This window comes from Dermacentor silvarum, chromosome 6 (genome assembly GCF_013339745.2).
Source record: "Dermacentor silvarum isolate Dsil-2018 chromosome 6, BIME_Dsil_1.4, whole genome shotgun sequence".
Lineage (NCBI taxonomy): Eukaryota > Metazoa > Arthropoda > Arachnida > Ixodida > Ixodidae > Dermacentor > Dermacentor silvarum.
In genome coordinates, this window is record NC_051159.1 from 92,684,948 (window position 1) to 92,702,671 (window position 17,724).

At 45.2% G+C, this 17,724-nt stretch overlaps 1 protein-coding gene across 1 annotated transcript in view; it reads left to right on the plus strand.

Moving 5' to 3' along the window:
* Positions 1-4: 4 nt before the first annotated feature.
* Positions 5-17,724, plus strand: part of LOC119455708 (signal recognition particle receptor subunit alpha) — a 47,634-nt gene continuing 29,914 nt past the window's right edge. Inside the window, exons 1-6 of the mRNA XM_037717133.2 lie at positions 5-244; positions 526-609; positions 3,583-3,726; positions 5,901-6,075; positions 12,513-12,648; positions 17,223-17,382. Coding sequence (XP_037573061.1) covers positions 128-244; positions 526-609; positions 3,583-3,726; positions 5,901-6,075; positions 12,513-12,648; positions 17,223-17,382 — 816 coding nt within the window. The 5' untranslated portion in view covers positions 5-127. The remainder of the gene's footprint in view (positions 245-525; positions 610-3,582; positions 3,727-5,900; positions 6,076-12,512; positions 12,649-17,222; positions 17,383-17,724) is intronic.

Sequence of the window (17,724 nt, forward strand, 5' to 3'; positions counted from 1 at the left end):
GTTAAACGTCACTTCCTACAAACACGTTACCAGCCGACTGCTGCCGACTGCGTTTGGTTCATACGCCGAGCTTGAAGTAATTACCTAGAGCGCATACTTTAGTCGCCGATATTTTGGTGCTGTGAAAATGCTCGACCTTTTTACGATATTCAGCAAAAGTGGGATTGTGTTGTGGTGTTTTCAAGGCACGACGCAGTTCTTCACTCCGTCGGTAAATGCCTTGATACGCACCGTTATATTACAGGTAAGTTCCATATGTCGTGCAAGAAATATCGTAAATAAAGTGCGGTTTACTTGTATTTTACTGTTCTAGAAATGATAAGTCCCCTAGCGTTATGTATGTGGCGTCATTTTCGACTTGTTTGTGAGTGTTCAATACTAGCAGAAAGCACGTTACTGCGTAATACGTGCTCTTTCCGCCTAGGTTGCTAATTTGCATCGTAAGATTTCTTCCCACTTTTTTTTTTTTTTCACCTGGATTGCTTCTTTTAAGCGTTCTTCTCACCTGAGATAACTTCACTGCAGGAAAGAGGCGGCGACAACTCCTTCACCCATGAGAACCTTGTTCTCAAGTACAAATTGGACAACGAATTTGAACTTGTCTTCGTAGTGAGTATCGACTTCATCAAACTCTGTCGCGTTTTTTTGCACCAGATCTCTGAATTACTTGGCCTACTCTTGGCTGCCTGGATCTTAAGTACGAACTCAAGAACAGCACGTTTGATGATGCTCCAATCGTGTGTCGCGAAGGCTGAGAAAGAAAGAAAACATCTCCCGTGTATGCAGTGTGAACATGCAATGTTGTTTCTCATGCTGGCTCATATGCTGCTCTACGTCTGTGTGAAGTGGGTGTTGGCTGCTTTAGGCACAGTAGTGAAACGTGATGCTGTCACGTGTGTTTGCAAACACGTTCAATTTCCTTCTGTTGGAGCTGATATAGGACTGTATTCTTTCATTGCACAGCACCGTGCACGCTTGCAGTCTCTGTTTACTTTACATTATTGTCAAGCAAACTGGCTTTTCGGAATAAAAAAAAAAAAGAAATGTTCTATTTGCATCGCTCAACCATGTCAAGCTCTGTACAGAGCTGCAGGATGATCAGATGTGGTTGACAAGCTATGTGTCACCAGTGGTAGCTGCTACCAGTTGTGTCCCCAGGAAGAATGGATAGTGCATTCAGTAACATTGTAAGAAGGCATGGAGGAGAACCAGGAGAGAAGAGGGGGGGGGGGGGAGGGGAGGCATGCAGCATATCAACATTAAACGAAGAGGAAGCATGTAATGGTCGCACACTTCTCTGCTAGAGTGTCACCATAAAATAGAAAATTTGTCATCCACCCAACAAAGCTACCAACAAGGCCTATATGCAAGGGTGGGACTCCTGCACCAGTTATGCCACTTTGATACAAATGCGAGTTCATGCACTAAACATAGAAAATTGACCAAAATTGTGCCATGCTACACCCGAACGGCTTCGGCATGTGTGCACAGCGAGCAGATTTGTTCTCCGAAAAAGAGTGCAGTCATCCACATTCCGCGCGACGGCGCCTCCCACACAGTTTCTCATAATTTTTGCGCTTATGACACTGGACTTCTCGGCGCTTCTGGCAAGCGGCCAGCGTGTGCACGGCCACTCCTGGCTGTTGTCGCTGCTGTTGGAACAACCAGGGCAGCTGTATTTACAGTGTAATAGAATACATCTGAGAGGGCCGAGTTGTGCGGTGCTCCTGAACTGAAGCACAAAACAACGAAAAGTAGGCTGAGGGCGCTACGAGCGAAGAAGGTATTAGGGAGGCGCGTGCTGCAGCGGGTTCAGCGGGCGGGCGTCTCGGTCCCCAGGGCCAGTATAATGTTAAAGTATTCCAATCTGTCTTTGTGCCAATATGGGCAAGGCTTGAGTCATTTTGACCTATAACAAAGGGCTAATGGCAGATTTGGAATGAAAACAGATTGGAATAGTTTTACGTTATACCAGAAAGTTGAGCATTAGGTGCTTTGGAATCGCCCTGGTCTATTATGTAGAAATGACTTTCAATAAACCAGAGTAGTTCATAACTCTGGCTTCTCCATAGGGCCTGTTGAAGTGCATTTCCAGGCACTTCACCCGCACTGTCGATACACTAAAGAAAAATGTATTTATAAAAATATATTGGGCTACTTTTCGAAATTTTGGCCTCACTATTGCAGAATGCATGCTTTTTGTGATTGCTAGCACTAATTAAAAACATACAGGCACTATTACCAAAATTTGCATACACTAGACGGTTTCAGTATCTGGGTAGTCTGCTTTAACATTCAGGTTAAGACAGTTGCAGTACAGTGCTCATGTTGGTTTATTTGGTGTTTTGTTGTGGTTTCGAAGTGTGCTGCCATATTCCATTATTCCACCAAAATTGAGATTGGCCTGCTCCAAACTTCTTCAAAATGAAATTTTATTTGCTCCAAATTGGGCTCCAAAATGAAACTTAGTCTGCTCCAAGCTGCTCTAAAATGACTTCGGGCAGTCCCACCCTTGTATATGAGTAGTTAACCATGAGACTATCAGATTGCAGAGCAAGGCCAAATTAACATCTCGTCGAAGCACCCTCTGGCTATCTGACCAGATAGTCGGGATTTGTTCAGACCAGGATGAATATTTCTTTGACTGCAAAGTATTCTTTCTGAGAAACTTGTGGGAGTTTCCTTTGTAGCATCATGATACTGTCCAGTGAATGTGCAGTTTCTCACTGCAGCATCTCTGCTTTTGCAACAGAGATGCTGCCAGCCAACCTGTCACATGCGTGCCTTTCAGACAAAATATGAGAGCAGTGCTCTCTGACGTCAGCAACTATCACTGAGCACTATCACTGCTTCTATTCTTGCTGTCTGTCTGACTGATGCTGTGATTACCTTGCATTGATGTAAATATGTAAGTTAAGAAGAGCAGGCATGTACTGTTTGTTAGCATGCAGAGGTTCAAAAGAATGCTCACCTACTCGTTATTAAGTTACGAGTATGATTAGGTATGAAATTCTGTAGACTAGATTTAATAACAAACATGTTGAAGCATCATATTCAGCACTTTCAAGAAAGCAACAAGAAAAAAAAAAAGGCCTACTAAATGCAAATTAGCTGTTTGTGTATGAAATGGCTTGCTTAGTATAATGCACATTCGCAATTTAACCAGTACACATAACAAACTTGGTAATGTTATCAAGCAGTCCATCCAAATAAGAGAAGACAGTGTGATAAAGTTCACATGTCTGTTTGAGTGTAATATTGTGGCTTAAAATAAAATAATTACTGTCATTGGGGTCTAGTGTTAGAAAAAAATTCTATAGATGTATATCTTCCACGGGCAGTTTCGATGATTTGAAACATGGAACTAGCATTGTTGCAATGCAAAATGGTGCTGCGAGAACAGCATAAAAAACTCAACCTGTTGCATTTGTTTCAAAGATTATAACAATCTTTGGGTAGTTCTGAAATTGTTTAATCAGATAAGCAACAGCGAAACTCCCTTGCCTTCAGACTTTAAAAAGATCAATCATTCTTCAAAGCTGATTTCTATCGTAATATTAATTGTGGTTTTCTTTTACTCAGGTTGCCTATCAAAAGGTGCTGCAACTGTCATACGTAGACAAGTTCCTTGATGATGTCCACCTGGAGTTCAGGGATAAGTACAAGGCATGCTTGGAATCTGGCAATTTCTTTAGTAACTTCAACTTCAGCTCAGAGTTTGAGGAGGTGGGTAAGCCCTGTTACCACTTCTTCTGGTGAAAAGATGTGCTTGGTAATGTGTATTGCTGATCTTCCCATTATTTGTAGTGTTAGCAGTCCAGTCTTTGTCAGGTAGTGTTTCGCACAGTGTTGGTTGGAGCAAACATTCACAAATGCATGCTAACAATCTTCTTTCGAGAGTATAAGAAGAAGCGCGAGTCATATTCGCTTGTGGAAGTTGCACTCCCCTGTAGTGAAGTGGATAGACACAGCTTTTTCTTTCTCTTCTTATTTATCCTACCATACATGTACTTGTAAAGCAGCGCTGCAAAGTTTTGAACACAGAGATGACGAAGCGCATGTGCACAGCTAAGAACATGGCTTAACCAGTACCTTGGGTAACGTACCAACAGCTAAGCCGCATGGGTCAAGTTCAGTTTGTCCTCTCTTTGTGGGTGGTGTTGTTGCCCACAATGTACACCCTCTGTGTGTTTTAACAAACAGTTGATAAATGCGCTTCGTCTGTGTGGTTCTCGTCCCTGTGTTTCAACTTTTCAGTGCTGCTTTAAAAGTACAAGTATGTTATTCCAGCTAGCCCCAACGCAAGCCTTAATTTATCCTGCCAATTGCTAGAAGAAGATTAAGAAAAATGCCGCAGAGGTGTGCAATGGTTGTCATTTTATGCAGAATAATACTTAATTCAGGATGGTCTCCGCAACTGGGACGCTCTATCGGCTCTATCCAGTACTCAGCTTTAGATGTCGAGCAGGTGTCAGATAATCATAGCCACTGCTGGAGTGATTGCGCTGACCAGGTACGGCATTCTACCCTGCTGTAGCATTGGTGGAGTGGCTCAGAGGTAGAATCTTCGACTGGCAAACTGCAGAGTTCAAATTCTTGTGGGACAATGAGGATTTTTTTCTTTTCGTTATTTGTAGATCCTCTCACAAAGGATTTTGGGGTCCCAGTGCCAGTGGCAGACATCAAAAGCGATTAGGGGACTGAGCCCATAACAGCGCTCTCTGTAAAAGTGAGGAAGGAGCAGTAGACATGGGCATTGGCTATTGACGTTGCCCAAGCTGAGAGAAAACAGGTTGAGGAGGAATGGGAGGAAGTCAGCATCGCGCTCTTTATACCTCTATTGCTGTTAGGTAATTTTCAAACATTTATATGGAAATATATTCATCAAAACGAATCGCACTCACTCCAGTGTGTTCTCAGTTTTGAGGAAAAGGCATTGCAGGGAAAAAGAGGTGCTGGAAATTGATGACAGTTCTGACAAGTTAGCATGCATACAATGACTGTGTACATGTGGCTCATACCTCGGAAGATTTTTTTCCGGCGATGGACTCCTGGCAGCCTAGCCCCGGGCACCAACAGCCATAACCGTTGGACAAATAAAGTTTATTCCTATCCTATCCTATACCAAACGCAGCCAGTACTACACAAAATCTTAACTGCAGTTACTTCACCATGGTTTGCAGTAGTTAAATTTTCACTGCACAGTTGAAGATTTACACTGTGCTGGTTGCACAAGCTTGTTGCTGCTGTGAATGTCTAGTATGTGGTAACCGAGGCCATGCAGACTTGTCAAGTCACCAACATGCTCATGCAGCAAATTTCAGTCACACAGCTTGGATGTTTCATACAGCCAAAAGGCATATTTCTGCTAGTTTCAGTAAAATTGTATTCGTTGCGTATCTTGAGCTGCAGTTGTCAGCACAGTTATTTACTACCCAGCAGCAGGCGGTCCCATAAATGTCGAGGGCATGTTGCCGCTCAGCATCTCTAGCCAAAACAACATATTGGTTGGCTAGGCCAGCATGCAAAAGAGCAAAGTTTCCATGGCAACATACAACTATGGACAACTGCATGGACATGTAGGCACACGCAACGAAGTGTTGTGGATATGAATATTGCCAGTTGATTGATCAGGGTTCTTGCTGCTAGCATATTATAGTTACCATGCTAGCTTTCAATTATTACCAATGGATCACAGTTCTGCATTTAAGGTAGAAGGTTGTACACAAGCCATATAACAGGCAGCAGTCACTGTCTTTTGTTGCCACAGCATATTAGTTTTTCTGGCAAAATTCGACCATGAGGGCAGTGATGGCACTGGGACGCTCACCGGAAATACCCATGTACCGGCTCCTGCTTATAAAGCTGCTGTGCCGACGTAGCAATTTCTCATTTTGTAGGTATTGCGCAGTGCTGAGGAGTACGGGAGAATGGTGGCTACTCAGCAGAAGAAAATGCGTACTTTTGAAGAATCCCTCAAGTCAAAGAAGACTGTGGCATCTATGATAGAGAACAAGAAGGATGCTAAGCCTGCTGCTGCAAAGGGCAAGGAAGCTGCGAAGAAGAAACCCGAAGGTAATGTTATCTGCCTTGATCGCTGAGTGCATCCAGCAAAATGATGATGCTTAGGCCAGATTTATCTACTCATCAGAGTGAAGATAGGAGCCCCTTTCTTCATGGCAGACTGCTACTGTGATAGCTAGCTCTGGTTGACTCCTAATGGGAGGGAGGAGACACCTGTATTCAGAAATGCATCTTAACTTGAAGCCCAAGCTTGACTTGATATAAATGACGCCTAGTGTGAACATGTCCAAGACGCTCATTGCGTTTCCTTCGGTGCGTTCACGACAGGCATCATTTAAATCAAGTCAAGCTTGGGCTTCAAGTTAAGATGCATTTCTCAATGCGGGGATAGCTCCCTTATTAGAGAGTTTTAGCTTGTCTGGTAATCGGGTAAACGCGGGCGGACCGGGCGTTGTGGCGGAACCGTGAACGTGAGCGGCCTGTATGGTGCAGCCACCTGGTGGCACAGAGCTTAAACACACAAAAACATCTAATATTGGTGTAATCAAGTGTATTCTACTTCGCTGCTAGTGTAAATTTTCGGCAGCAACACGATTACGCCACTGCCTCTCTATTAAGAAATGCGCCCAACTTGAAGCTCATGTCTGACTTGATCTACATTGTGTGTCCAATGTAACTTGTGCGAAATTTTAAAAATATCCGAGTGCCACGTAGCTGGACAGAACCAAGGTAATGTTTGCTGTCGCTTGGAGCAAGTCAATTTTTTTGTATTTTGCCTAATTACATAATTAATCAACTTCATTAAATATATATTCAGAGCTTAAGTATCAATGATAAAATTGTAGACCATCCTGAAGAATTCCTGTTCCAGCTTTCTGTTGCTCTATATGTGCTACACAAAAGTTCTTTCCAAGCCTGAAAGAAAGCCCACGAAACAAAGAACGCAACTAGTTGTGTGGCCCTTTGCATGCTTCTTTGAGGCAAGGAAAAAAAAAATTATGTAGCATGTATGGGGTGCAACAGAAAGATGGATCGGGAATTTTTCATAATGGCCTACAACTTTCTGATTGACAATTTTGGTCTGATTTTAATATTTGAGAAGTTAATTGAATAATGAATAATTATGTAATTAGGTGAAATACAAAAAGTAGTCTGACTTGCTCTAAGCGACAGCAAACAACATTACCTTGATTTGGTCCAGCTACGTGGCACATGCATATATTTAAATTTTCGCACAAATTACGTGGGACACCCTGTATATCTGTGGTTCTCAGCCATGGATGTGTCGGGGACCCCTTGTGGACCAGTAGAAGGGAGGGGGCCCCTTGCAGTGGTTGGGCGAAGGGAGCCAAAGGTTTATTTTCCTTTCAACGAAAAAAAATTCGCAACGAACATTGTGGCGTCCTTTATTCCTTTATTATCTTGTGCGGATTGCTGCCGCAGTTCCGGGAGCATGTCCCGGAACCAGGAATGCATCAAGGCTCAAGAAACGCGCAATTCTTTCTTTCTTTTTTTAGGGGTTTGCGAATATTAAAAAATTCTAATATGTATCGAATATTGAATATCGAATAATGATATGCACATGCATTTATTAGAAAGTTGGGTTAATTTTATTTGTTGGAACATTGCATTTAAATTGTCAATGTTACAGAACTAGACTAGTAAGCTGTTATACTAAAACTGTGTATTTCGCTCATGTTAACTTGGAAAATTTAGTAATTTCTACTAGCTGTCCTCGCCAGCCTGTGCCTTATTATACTGCATCAAATTCCCGTAAACTCGGAGGCAGTTGACCCATGCCAGTCGTCACTTATCGCTCTTCCTGTCAAGCAAAAAGCTCATAATTGGGTGTGGCGCTGCAAAAGAAATCTCGCAGTTTCGCCCGAAAGGCGAACCATCAATTGCGATAGCAAATTAGAAAAGAGCTATTCGGAGTAGGGATAGTAGTTTTATCGGCTGCATAAACTTGGACACATTCGCTTACTAACTGAATTAACAAGCGTGGTGTCAGCGCGCACAAGCAAACATGAATAGATCACACTCAATGACCGCAGACGACTCTCAAAACGCTGGCAGCAAGCGCAGCCGCCGCAGCGAACGAAGGTTTGTGCGGTCTATCGCTTAAACGGAAACTGAGAGGCGAATGCACAGCTCATACAAAGGTCAGAGCCGTGTGGAGATCGCTTTTAAGAGATGGTGCAGGCAACCGCCACAGCTGGGCAAAGTACAAACGCAGTTGTTTGCAGAGTAGAAGCTGCCCCCTCCCTCCCTCCCGCGCTGCCTTCCCACTTTCTTGCTTTCGCGTGGGAGATTGAGTGGCCAGTTCCCCTTGCGCCCAGTTGCAAGACAAGCATTTGGTGCCGCAGCACAGCGTCACCCTGCCTCCCTTCCCTCCCATACCCCCACGGCCTTTCGCACGATGAAGGCGTACGCGCGCTTTCACTCGCGCATACGGCGCGCGGCTACAATTCGCCCATGGACTTTATACGGAACCTCACGGCGACGCCGACGGCAGAAATCCGGTTGAAGTGTCCATATACAGTGTAGGCCGCTTATAACGTAAGTTGCCGGAGTCGCGAATATCCGCACTATAACCAAAGCAACAATTTTCAAGGCCCGCACACATGCAAAACATGTGCACCGAGCCGCCACGCGTATGCGACAGTCGAGGAATATGCATCTAGAACGTTTGCATTCAATTTACAGTTGAATCTCGTTAATTCGAACCAAATCGCGCGGCGGCACCTCCGACCGGCATTGCTCCGGCACCGCCATAGAGTAAAAGCTTAGGAGAGACCCTCAATGTCGCGCCCGAACAAAAAAAAAAAAGAAAAAAAAAAGCGGTGGAAATTTCGCTCTCTCTCAAATGGCAAGGTCGCCGATTCTGCGTTGCGCCGGAACATGTGTGTACGTACCGACGTCTCAGCCACGCTACCGTAGCCACGCGTAGAAAATGCCAGTGAACCCTTCTTTCTCCTTTATGCTTCCTCTACTTGTTAGTCACGTGTTGACTATGCACGCTGAGGCTACGGCGCAGAGGGAAGCAGCGGCGCTGTCCCAGGCCGGCCAATGAAACTGCCCACGCCGGCAAACGCCCGCTTCCCGATAACGGCAGAAAACGAAACTTCGCGGAGCTGGCGCCGGGCGCGCACGTTGACAGTCGAAAGTGAGGGAGCTACGAGGGAGGGCGAATGGAGCCACCGAAGCGGTGGAGTTGCCGAGGCAAAATCCGCTTCCCTGCTGCCCTCCTCCCTCACATTCCACGGTCTCCGGGTGCGCCCTTCGCCGTGCCGTGCCGGCGCCGCCCGTTCCCTCCCTGAAGTTTCGTTTACTGCCGTTATCGTGAAGCGAGCGTTGGCCGGCGTTGGCAGTTTCGTGGCCCTCGCTCCTTATGCACGCCGTGATATTTTCTCGCACCAGATGCCCTTCTCCTCCACTTCGTCTCTCTTTCTTCCTCGAGCACTCCTTGGGGCGCTCGTTTGAGGGGAGCGTTCGCCGTCTCCGCTGACTTCCGTACTCTCAGGCAGCCGCACTGTAACCGGTATTTCGTTTCCCGCAACTGCACTATAAGCGATACGTGTATACATGGAGTGCTATGGGAAAATTAATGGGAGTCTGAAAAGACCGCACTATATCCGGTCCTGCACTATAAGCGGTTACGTTATAAGTGGTCTATACTGTAATTGCTATCGCAATAAAAATAAAAAATCACCCTCGCTGTTCCCGAACTCGTGCCCCTTGCTGCTGAGAGGCTGGCTTTCCCGCACAGTTTTGATGTTTAGTGGCTAAGTGTGCTTTACAGGCGAAATTTCGCTAGCAGCACGAAATTATCACAGAATTCAACACAATATCGCCCCAATATTCTTAGATTACATAGAAACAAATGCTAAGAACCGTGCTTGCTCCCGCACAGCCAGCAATATATTCGATTTTATTCGAATATTCGTATCCAACCGAATATTTTAACATTTTCGGATATATATTTTTCGAATGAAATTCTAATATTAAAAATATAATATTCAAACTTTTCGAATATTCGCACATCCCTGTTTTGCGGGCGTGGGTTTCACGGAGCCCCCAAAAATGGCTTCTCGGACACCCATTTGAGAACTACTGCTGTGTGTGATGCCTGATGTGAACTTGCCAGAGACTCTCATTACATTTCCTTCAGCGCGTTCACATCAGGTGTCATCTATATCAAGTCAAGCATGAGCTTCTAGTTAAGACGCATTTCTGAATACAGGGGTTAGACTCTGCATAAATGCAGCTGGCTCACTGCAGAATGCGCACTCGGCACTTTTACTTTTTCTTTAGGCCCTTCACTTAAGTCTGCTTGAAAACCCTGCTTGCACACTCTCCCGTAGTTTGTACACAGCTGGCCCGAGCGAAATTATGTTCCCATGGTCGAGGCATGGCACAGGGACATCTCCACTCGTCACGATGTAAACACCACCAGAGTCGCCAGGCCACTCAGCTTGGTGGAGCTGCAGTCTGCAGTGTGCATTCTTAAGACTCGAGGTCATAAACAGGGTCTCTGCTGCTTGCGGTGTAACCAGCTGTCACCACTGCCGCCTGTTGTGTCCCATGGCTCGTGCCTGCTGCATGGCTGTGTAAGGGGTTGGCGGAGAAACCGTATTCTGGCCGATGCTGCCTTGGTAGTTTCAGAACATGCTCCTACGAGAATACCATGCCAAAGCAAACACCAGTAATTGTCAAATGTGGCATTCCACTGGCAACGTAGTGTTGTTTTATGGAAGCCACACACCGACTACATTTGTTCTGGTATATATCCGTGTATTGTGGACATTTGTACTGTGATATTTGTGTATTGTAGACGTTTGTTCTCCCGAATCAGTGTATTGTAGACACTTGACCTACCATATCCATGTACAGTAGACTTCCGTTTATTTAACTCCGGTTAATTCGATTCAGACCAAAGGTTGCAGCAAGCACTCATGCATTTCTGTGGACTAAAACTTATGTTATTTCGATCCTTAAATTGGCCTTCACCAGATAATTCGAATGTGATGAGCCAGCATCTACACACCTGACCCCTATTTTGACCCCACTAGCTATCCCTATAGTGGCAGCATGTCTCGGTGGAGCTTGCGGGACAGCGAATGCACTGAACACGTCATTTCCCTTGAAAACGCCCATGTTAGGCCTGCCTTAGGAAGATTTTCAACCAATAACAGTTAATAATAATGTCTGATTACAGTATTCACACAATTCAAATGCATAGCTTTATTTTTCCAAGAAAATTTGGCCAAAACTTGCCTGCAGGTGCAGTCAGATACCATACCAAAACCGCGTTCATGGCAGCCATATGCTTTATAGCATAACACAGCTGTAACGCGGCGAAACGGACATTAGGAAACAGGCTGCCATTGAGCAACACTTATTAGACACTTGCCTATTTTTAAAGGAAAGGTTTCTTTGCCTCTTCCTTCGACTTTTCCACTGCTGCTGCTGCTGTCGCTGTCTTGCACGCTGCGTTGGGAGGCGGTTCAGACCGTGCATGTAAATGGCAGAAGCGTGGCAGAGATGAAAGGTGATGCAAGAAACTCATTGGGACTTTTCCATCGTGCCCCTACAAATGCCCTCTGCAGCTCCCTGGGTGTCGCCATAATACCCTTTTAGCTGTAATTATCTGTGACTCCGTACAAGAGCATTGCAGAAATTGCAGCGCTTACCTTTGTACTAACTTGCAACAGTCCAGAGGGAAGCTAGATAGATTGGTAGAGAGGAGGCAGAGAATGGGTTAGAACTGACGCCATCACAAAACGAGCGTTTCCACGCTTCGCTCACAGCTCACATACATGGGGGAGAGCAGGAGAGGGAAAAGGCGACTTGAGAAGGCAAGGAAATGCTACTACTAGACAAGACGGCAGTTGCGGACAAACCGGATAAATTTATGTTCAAGGTACAGTACAGTATGTTTCTGCTATTTCTGGAAAATAAACACTCTGCAAATTTATTAAGCGGACAACTAACGCAGGGTGGGTAGACGCAAAGCCGCATTAAAGCACCGTAGCATCTAGGCGACACTACGGAAGCGGCTACACGTCAAATCAACATTTCTGTGCCCACTGCGGTAGCCTTGCGGCTATGGCATTGCTGGAGGCTGCGGCTTCAATCCCAATTGTAGCAGTCGCATTTCAACAGGAGTGAAATACAAAAATGCTTATGTGCTTATACCTAAGTGCACATTAACAAGCACGAGGTCAAAATTAATCCCAAGTCCGCCACTACAGCGAGCCTCATAATACGATTGGGGTTCGGCATGTACAGCTCTATAATTAAATTGAAGTTTAGCACTTCTGCCACGATGCGATGTGCCATGTGAGGCAGTGACAATGCTAACCTTTTCAAAGATAATGAACAATGGCCCACAACAACGCCTCAAGCAAACATGTCTCGCTGTGGGTTCTCCGTACCGCTCAGACAAACAGCAGTGGTTCACTTTTTTTGTGTACTTTTTGTCACAGCACCCAAGAAGGAAGCTGTTGTAAAGGAAGTCACCATGAATGGTGATGCCGGAGGAGACCCCAATGATGACGACATTGTGAAGAACAGGCAGAAACTGTTCGAAAAACTGCAAGGAAAGAAGAAGCCCGAGAAAGGGTAATGATTGAGGCTTGCCTGTTCTTGTGGTTGAGGTGTTTGGTTCCTTGCCAGTGCAGTTGCTTGACTTTGTCTGGTTTGGATCGCCAATGCTTTTGTGCAGTGCGGGTCTTTAACATAGTAACTGCACAGAGCTGGTTTTGGCACTTAAAACCCCAGAAAGAAGATCCAGCCTTATTTGCATATCATCAGCCAGTTCCAGCAATAATGACTCATGCTTCTAGTGCACTGGTAATGTTAACAGTTAAAATAATATGCAGGCATCAAAAGCCACCTGCTGGTGTTAGTAAAATTCTGTTTGTGATTAAAATATTCATTTTCTGTGTCATCTCTCTTTCAGTAAGTTATCATACTTACGGTTTGTGCATTGTGACAGCACATGTTGGTTTAAAGGGGCCCTCGAACACATTCAGTTTTTCATTTGCGGGTTGCGTAGATTGACAGTTGAAGAGATAAATAGCAACAAGAATGGCAGTAATTGATGTACGCAGTCTGAAGAAATTTCAAAATTCAAAAAGAAAAAAAATATGCCCTCAACTCATATTTTGTGCAATCATCTTTCCCCGTTTCTCTCACCCACTGCATAGTCCCTTGCTGCCAATGGTTAGAGCCCGAAGCGCCTACGTAGCGGAAGTTCGCACTCCATAGTTGCTTGCATGTTCTACGTTCACGGATTCCGGTTACTCCGGTGTGCTGATGATGCTGGTCGATCAACCTGAGACCGCGCAGCATCTCCTTTCTTTAGTTCAGCTTTAGTTAAGCGCAGCACCACAAACAACAAACACATGCAGCAGCAACGATGCACCAAGGTGAGAAACTTGAACCATGAGAAAAACATGCAAAATGATACAGCGAGGCAGTAAGGCTGCTCATGAGCAAATAAAAGCAAGAAGAGAAGAGGCTTTTGTGCTCCGAGGCCAGAGGTATTGTGCCACCATACCAGAGACAAAAGAACAGGCAGCGCCCCTACCTAATTTTGTGGTTGTCGTGATTTTTTTTTACTGCCGTATCTGTTTGCGTCAGTGTAAAGATTACAGCGAACAAAAATAAAATCAATTCTTAATTTATGTTTGTTTTGCTGCACTGTAGTGGTTATCTGCAACTTAGTTTTTAACCAATCGCGGAGCAGCAAGTTGTGACGCCTATGATGGTTCTGGTGAGTGCTACTGAACTATGATGCAGTAGGCAGCGATGCAGTGATTTGTTTGCGCGATTCAAATGTTAGATATTTCGATGCTGCGGCTTTTACCTATTCTAGAAGCATCTCCAACTGTCAGTCTATGCAACCTACAACAGAAAGATGGCAGCTTGAAAAGTGTTCGAGGGCCCCTTTAAGGTGTAATAATGAACTGTGCACAGAAAAGCTGGTCTGTATAGACGCTCATATGTCATATGCGATAACATTGGCAGTTATGAAATGATGCTATGGGCCGTGACAATAGGAGTTCCTAACCATTTTTGGTAGGAAGCTTCCTGTCCATTGTTTGTCAGAAACAGTTCTCAAGCATGTAGCCTCTGCATTGTGACTAATTGTTGCCGAGATTTAATAACAGCAAACTCTGCATGCATCATCAGCCAGTCCTAGCAGTAACCTTGGGGGTTAAACAAGTGTATCGAAGGTTGTGCCCATGAGTGGCAATCTTGTCAGCAGCTCCCACGCTGTTATTTTTTAAAAAATATTTTCATTGAGAAGCATTTGTTTGTACCTCAGTGCTGACAAGTATGTCAATACCTTTTTAAAAACTGCATTTGTAAAAATTATTATTTTTTTTGCACTGCTTTTGCACTTGGGTGATTGTTTTGGTGTGTTCTCACTGTATCTCAAACAGCAGACTTTCCGAGAGCATAAATATGTGCATTTTCTTAAATGACTGCTGTTCGTGTAGAGAAGAAAGGAGAGAAGACACTTCTGCTTTTTTTTCTGCACGAACATTAAGTGCAACACAGTTTTTTCAAGGAAAGCTGCTCAATACGAGGGCGGTCCATTAAGTACTTAGCCTTCAAAAGAAAAACGAAAATTTTGGAATGAGGGGGGGGAGGGGTGTCGATTTATTTCTGAACATAGTCCCCTTTCAACTCTATACACTTGACCCAGCGATCCTTCAACTTCTTGATCCCGTCAGAAAAATATGTTTTCTCCTGAGCTGCAAAGTAGGCTTCTGTGGCGGCGATAACTTCATTCGACTCAAATTTTTGTCCGGTGAGTGACTTTTTCAAGTTGGGAAACAAGAAGAAATCACTCGGCGCCAAATCTGGAGAATACGCTAGATGGGGCACCACTTCGTAGCCCAGTTCGACCAACTTGGCCGTGGCGACGGCGCAGGTGTGAGCTGGCGCATTGTCATGGTGGAAGAGCACCTTTTTCTTCACCAAATGTGGCCGTTTTTTTTTGCAATTCGGCATCGAATCGGCCCAGTAATTCGGCGTAGTAGGGTCCTGTCACCGTATTGCCCTTCTCAAGGCAGTCGACGAAGATCGCACCTTGAGAATCCCAGAAAATGGTGGCCATCACCTTTCCGGCCGATGCGACAGTCTTCACCTTCTTCGGAGCAGGTTCTCCGGGTGCAGTCCACTGTTTCGACTGTTCTTTGGTCTATGGTGTGTACCAGTGGATCCATGTATCGTCGACGGTCACAAAACGACGCAGGAACTCCTTCGGATTACGCTTAAACAGCTTCAAACACTGCTCTGAAGTGGTCTCACGGACACGCTTGTTGTCCGGAGTGAGCAAACGCGGCACCCATCGTGCCGACAGCTTTCTCATGCCCAAAATTTCATGCTCCTAGGATATGACCCACGCGGTCTTTTGAGATGCCTACTGTCTCAGCTATCCCGTGCACCTTCAGTCGGTGGTCTGCCAATACGAGGTCGTGGATTTTTGCCACGTTATCGGCTGTGGTAGCCGTTTGCGGGGCCCCTGGGCGAGGCTCATCAAAAACCAACGTGCGACCACGTTTAAACTCGTTGAACCAATTTTTGACGGTTGCCATCGAAGGAGAAGACTCACTGTAGATGGCATCCAATCGCTCTTTGATTTCGCTGCGCAATTTCCCTTCCAAAAACAAGAATCCAATCCCCTGACTGATATTGCTCTTTTCCATTTTTTTAACGGACACATGAAAAATCACCTGCTTCCTCTTCCTCAAGCGGCCAAAAACAAAACCGCGAGCCCGATTCGACTAGACCTTTGCATGTGTCCCTCTAAAAGAGCGTACTCAACGTCAGTATATGTCTCATGCGATAGCGTCGCGCTCTCATGGTGAGGCTAAGTACTTATCGGACCGCCCTTGTAGCATTCCATGTGTTGACGAAAAGAAACATTATATTTATTCAGCAAATGTAGCTACTGCAGAAGGGAGTCCCTTGAGTGGCCCCCGGTTTATGGTCAATTTTTTTTATAACTTCTCTAGTAGTGCTTCGAATATTCTGTTGTTACTAGTATCAAGAATTTGCCAGCAGGTCCAACTAGCCCCTACAATGAGGGCCATCACTCGGGATCGTATCCCGGCCACGGTGGCCACATTTCGATGGGGGCGAAATGCGAAAACACTCGTGTACTTAGATTTAGGTGCACGTTAAAGAACCCCAGGTGGTCCAAATTTCCGGAGTCTCCCACTACAGCGTGCCTCATAATCAGATCATGGTTTCGGCACGTAAAACCCCATAATTATTAGGGCCATCACTACACCGGCATCGTAATGGGGTCAGAGGAGCACTCATTTCAAACAGGATTTTAAGGCGAAAGGCTTTAATGGCTCATACTCGTGGCGTCAGTCCGTCCGTCTGTGCCCTGGCACGGTGCCAGCTGTGGCTTCTCAGCAATCACGTGATGGCACAGCGGCGCGTGCGGCAACGCTCCTTCGTCAGACGTCTCGTGGCAGCAGTTGAGTTAGTCGGATGGCTCCCAAGCGGCCCGGTGATGATTCCACGGCAAGCGGTTCGGAAAAGCACCCCAAGAATGTGGATTCCCCCGATACCAAACGCCAGAAGAAGAATCAGCGAATGCGCATGCGGCGGTAGTCAGTCGAATGGGCACAGGCTTTCGCCGAATACACTTTGGAATTCACAGTGTCCTTCAATTTTTGCCAACCTGTTTGGTTACACCAGTACCGTAATTGATTTGACCAAGTGCATCGCATGAGCACAGTGGCACCTCGTTGATATGATTCTGGATAATACGTTTCTTTTTCTTTTCTCGATAATACGATTTAGTTAGATAACATGTTGGATGATACGCTTTATTTTCCGGTTCCTGTGAAGATCGTAGCAACAAGATTCCACTGTGTTGGCTTTGCATGCAATGTTGATTCGTAAAAAGTTTTGGAAGCATGCCAAGGAAGCCTGTAGCTTTCTTGTGGGTACTTGAAGACTCAACACTCTGCATGCATGTCTAATCTTCGTGTGCTTCTACTCGTCTGAAGTTATAGAATTTTAATGGGTCACTGTCTTGTACTTATGCAGAGCTCCATAGAAATTGTCCATCCACTTCAGTAGCACTTACGTCTTTTATGGGTGTTTGCATCGCCTGCGCTTGGGTTCTCGTAGTTTCGTCTTCTTACTCATTTTTATTTCAGCGCAAAGAGCCCTGCTGCCGCAAAGGACAAGTCAAAGAAGCCTCGTATTTGGGACCAGGGTGGCAAGTCGTCGGACCTCAAGACTCTTGACTACAGCGAAGGAGCACCTCCACAAGGCGAGGAAAGCGGTCGCTCGGAAGAGCTCCTGACTGCTGAGTCGGTGAGGACATCATGAATGTAAATCCAGGGTTACTGAACCGGCCAACTAGTTGGCGTTCCTGAATTTTTCAGAGTGCATATAGTTGATGTATACACATTACCAATCTTCAGAACATCATTACAGTCAAACCTCATTATAGTGCAAATGTATATAACAACTTTTTCGGTGTACCAAACTCTTCTTGAAGTTCAGCGAGATTTACATGCATTTCAGTTCAGTTTCTTTAGTTCAGTTCAGCTTCTTTATAACGAATCCGTATAAGTGTGTTGTTGATATACCATACTCTCTTGTGGTGGAAATCACTTGCTCCGGACACATCAGGCAGGCTTATCCACAAAAACA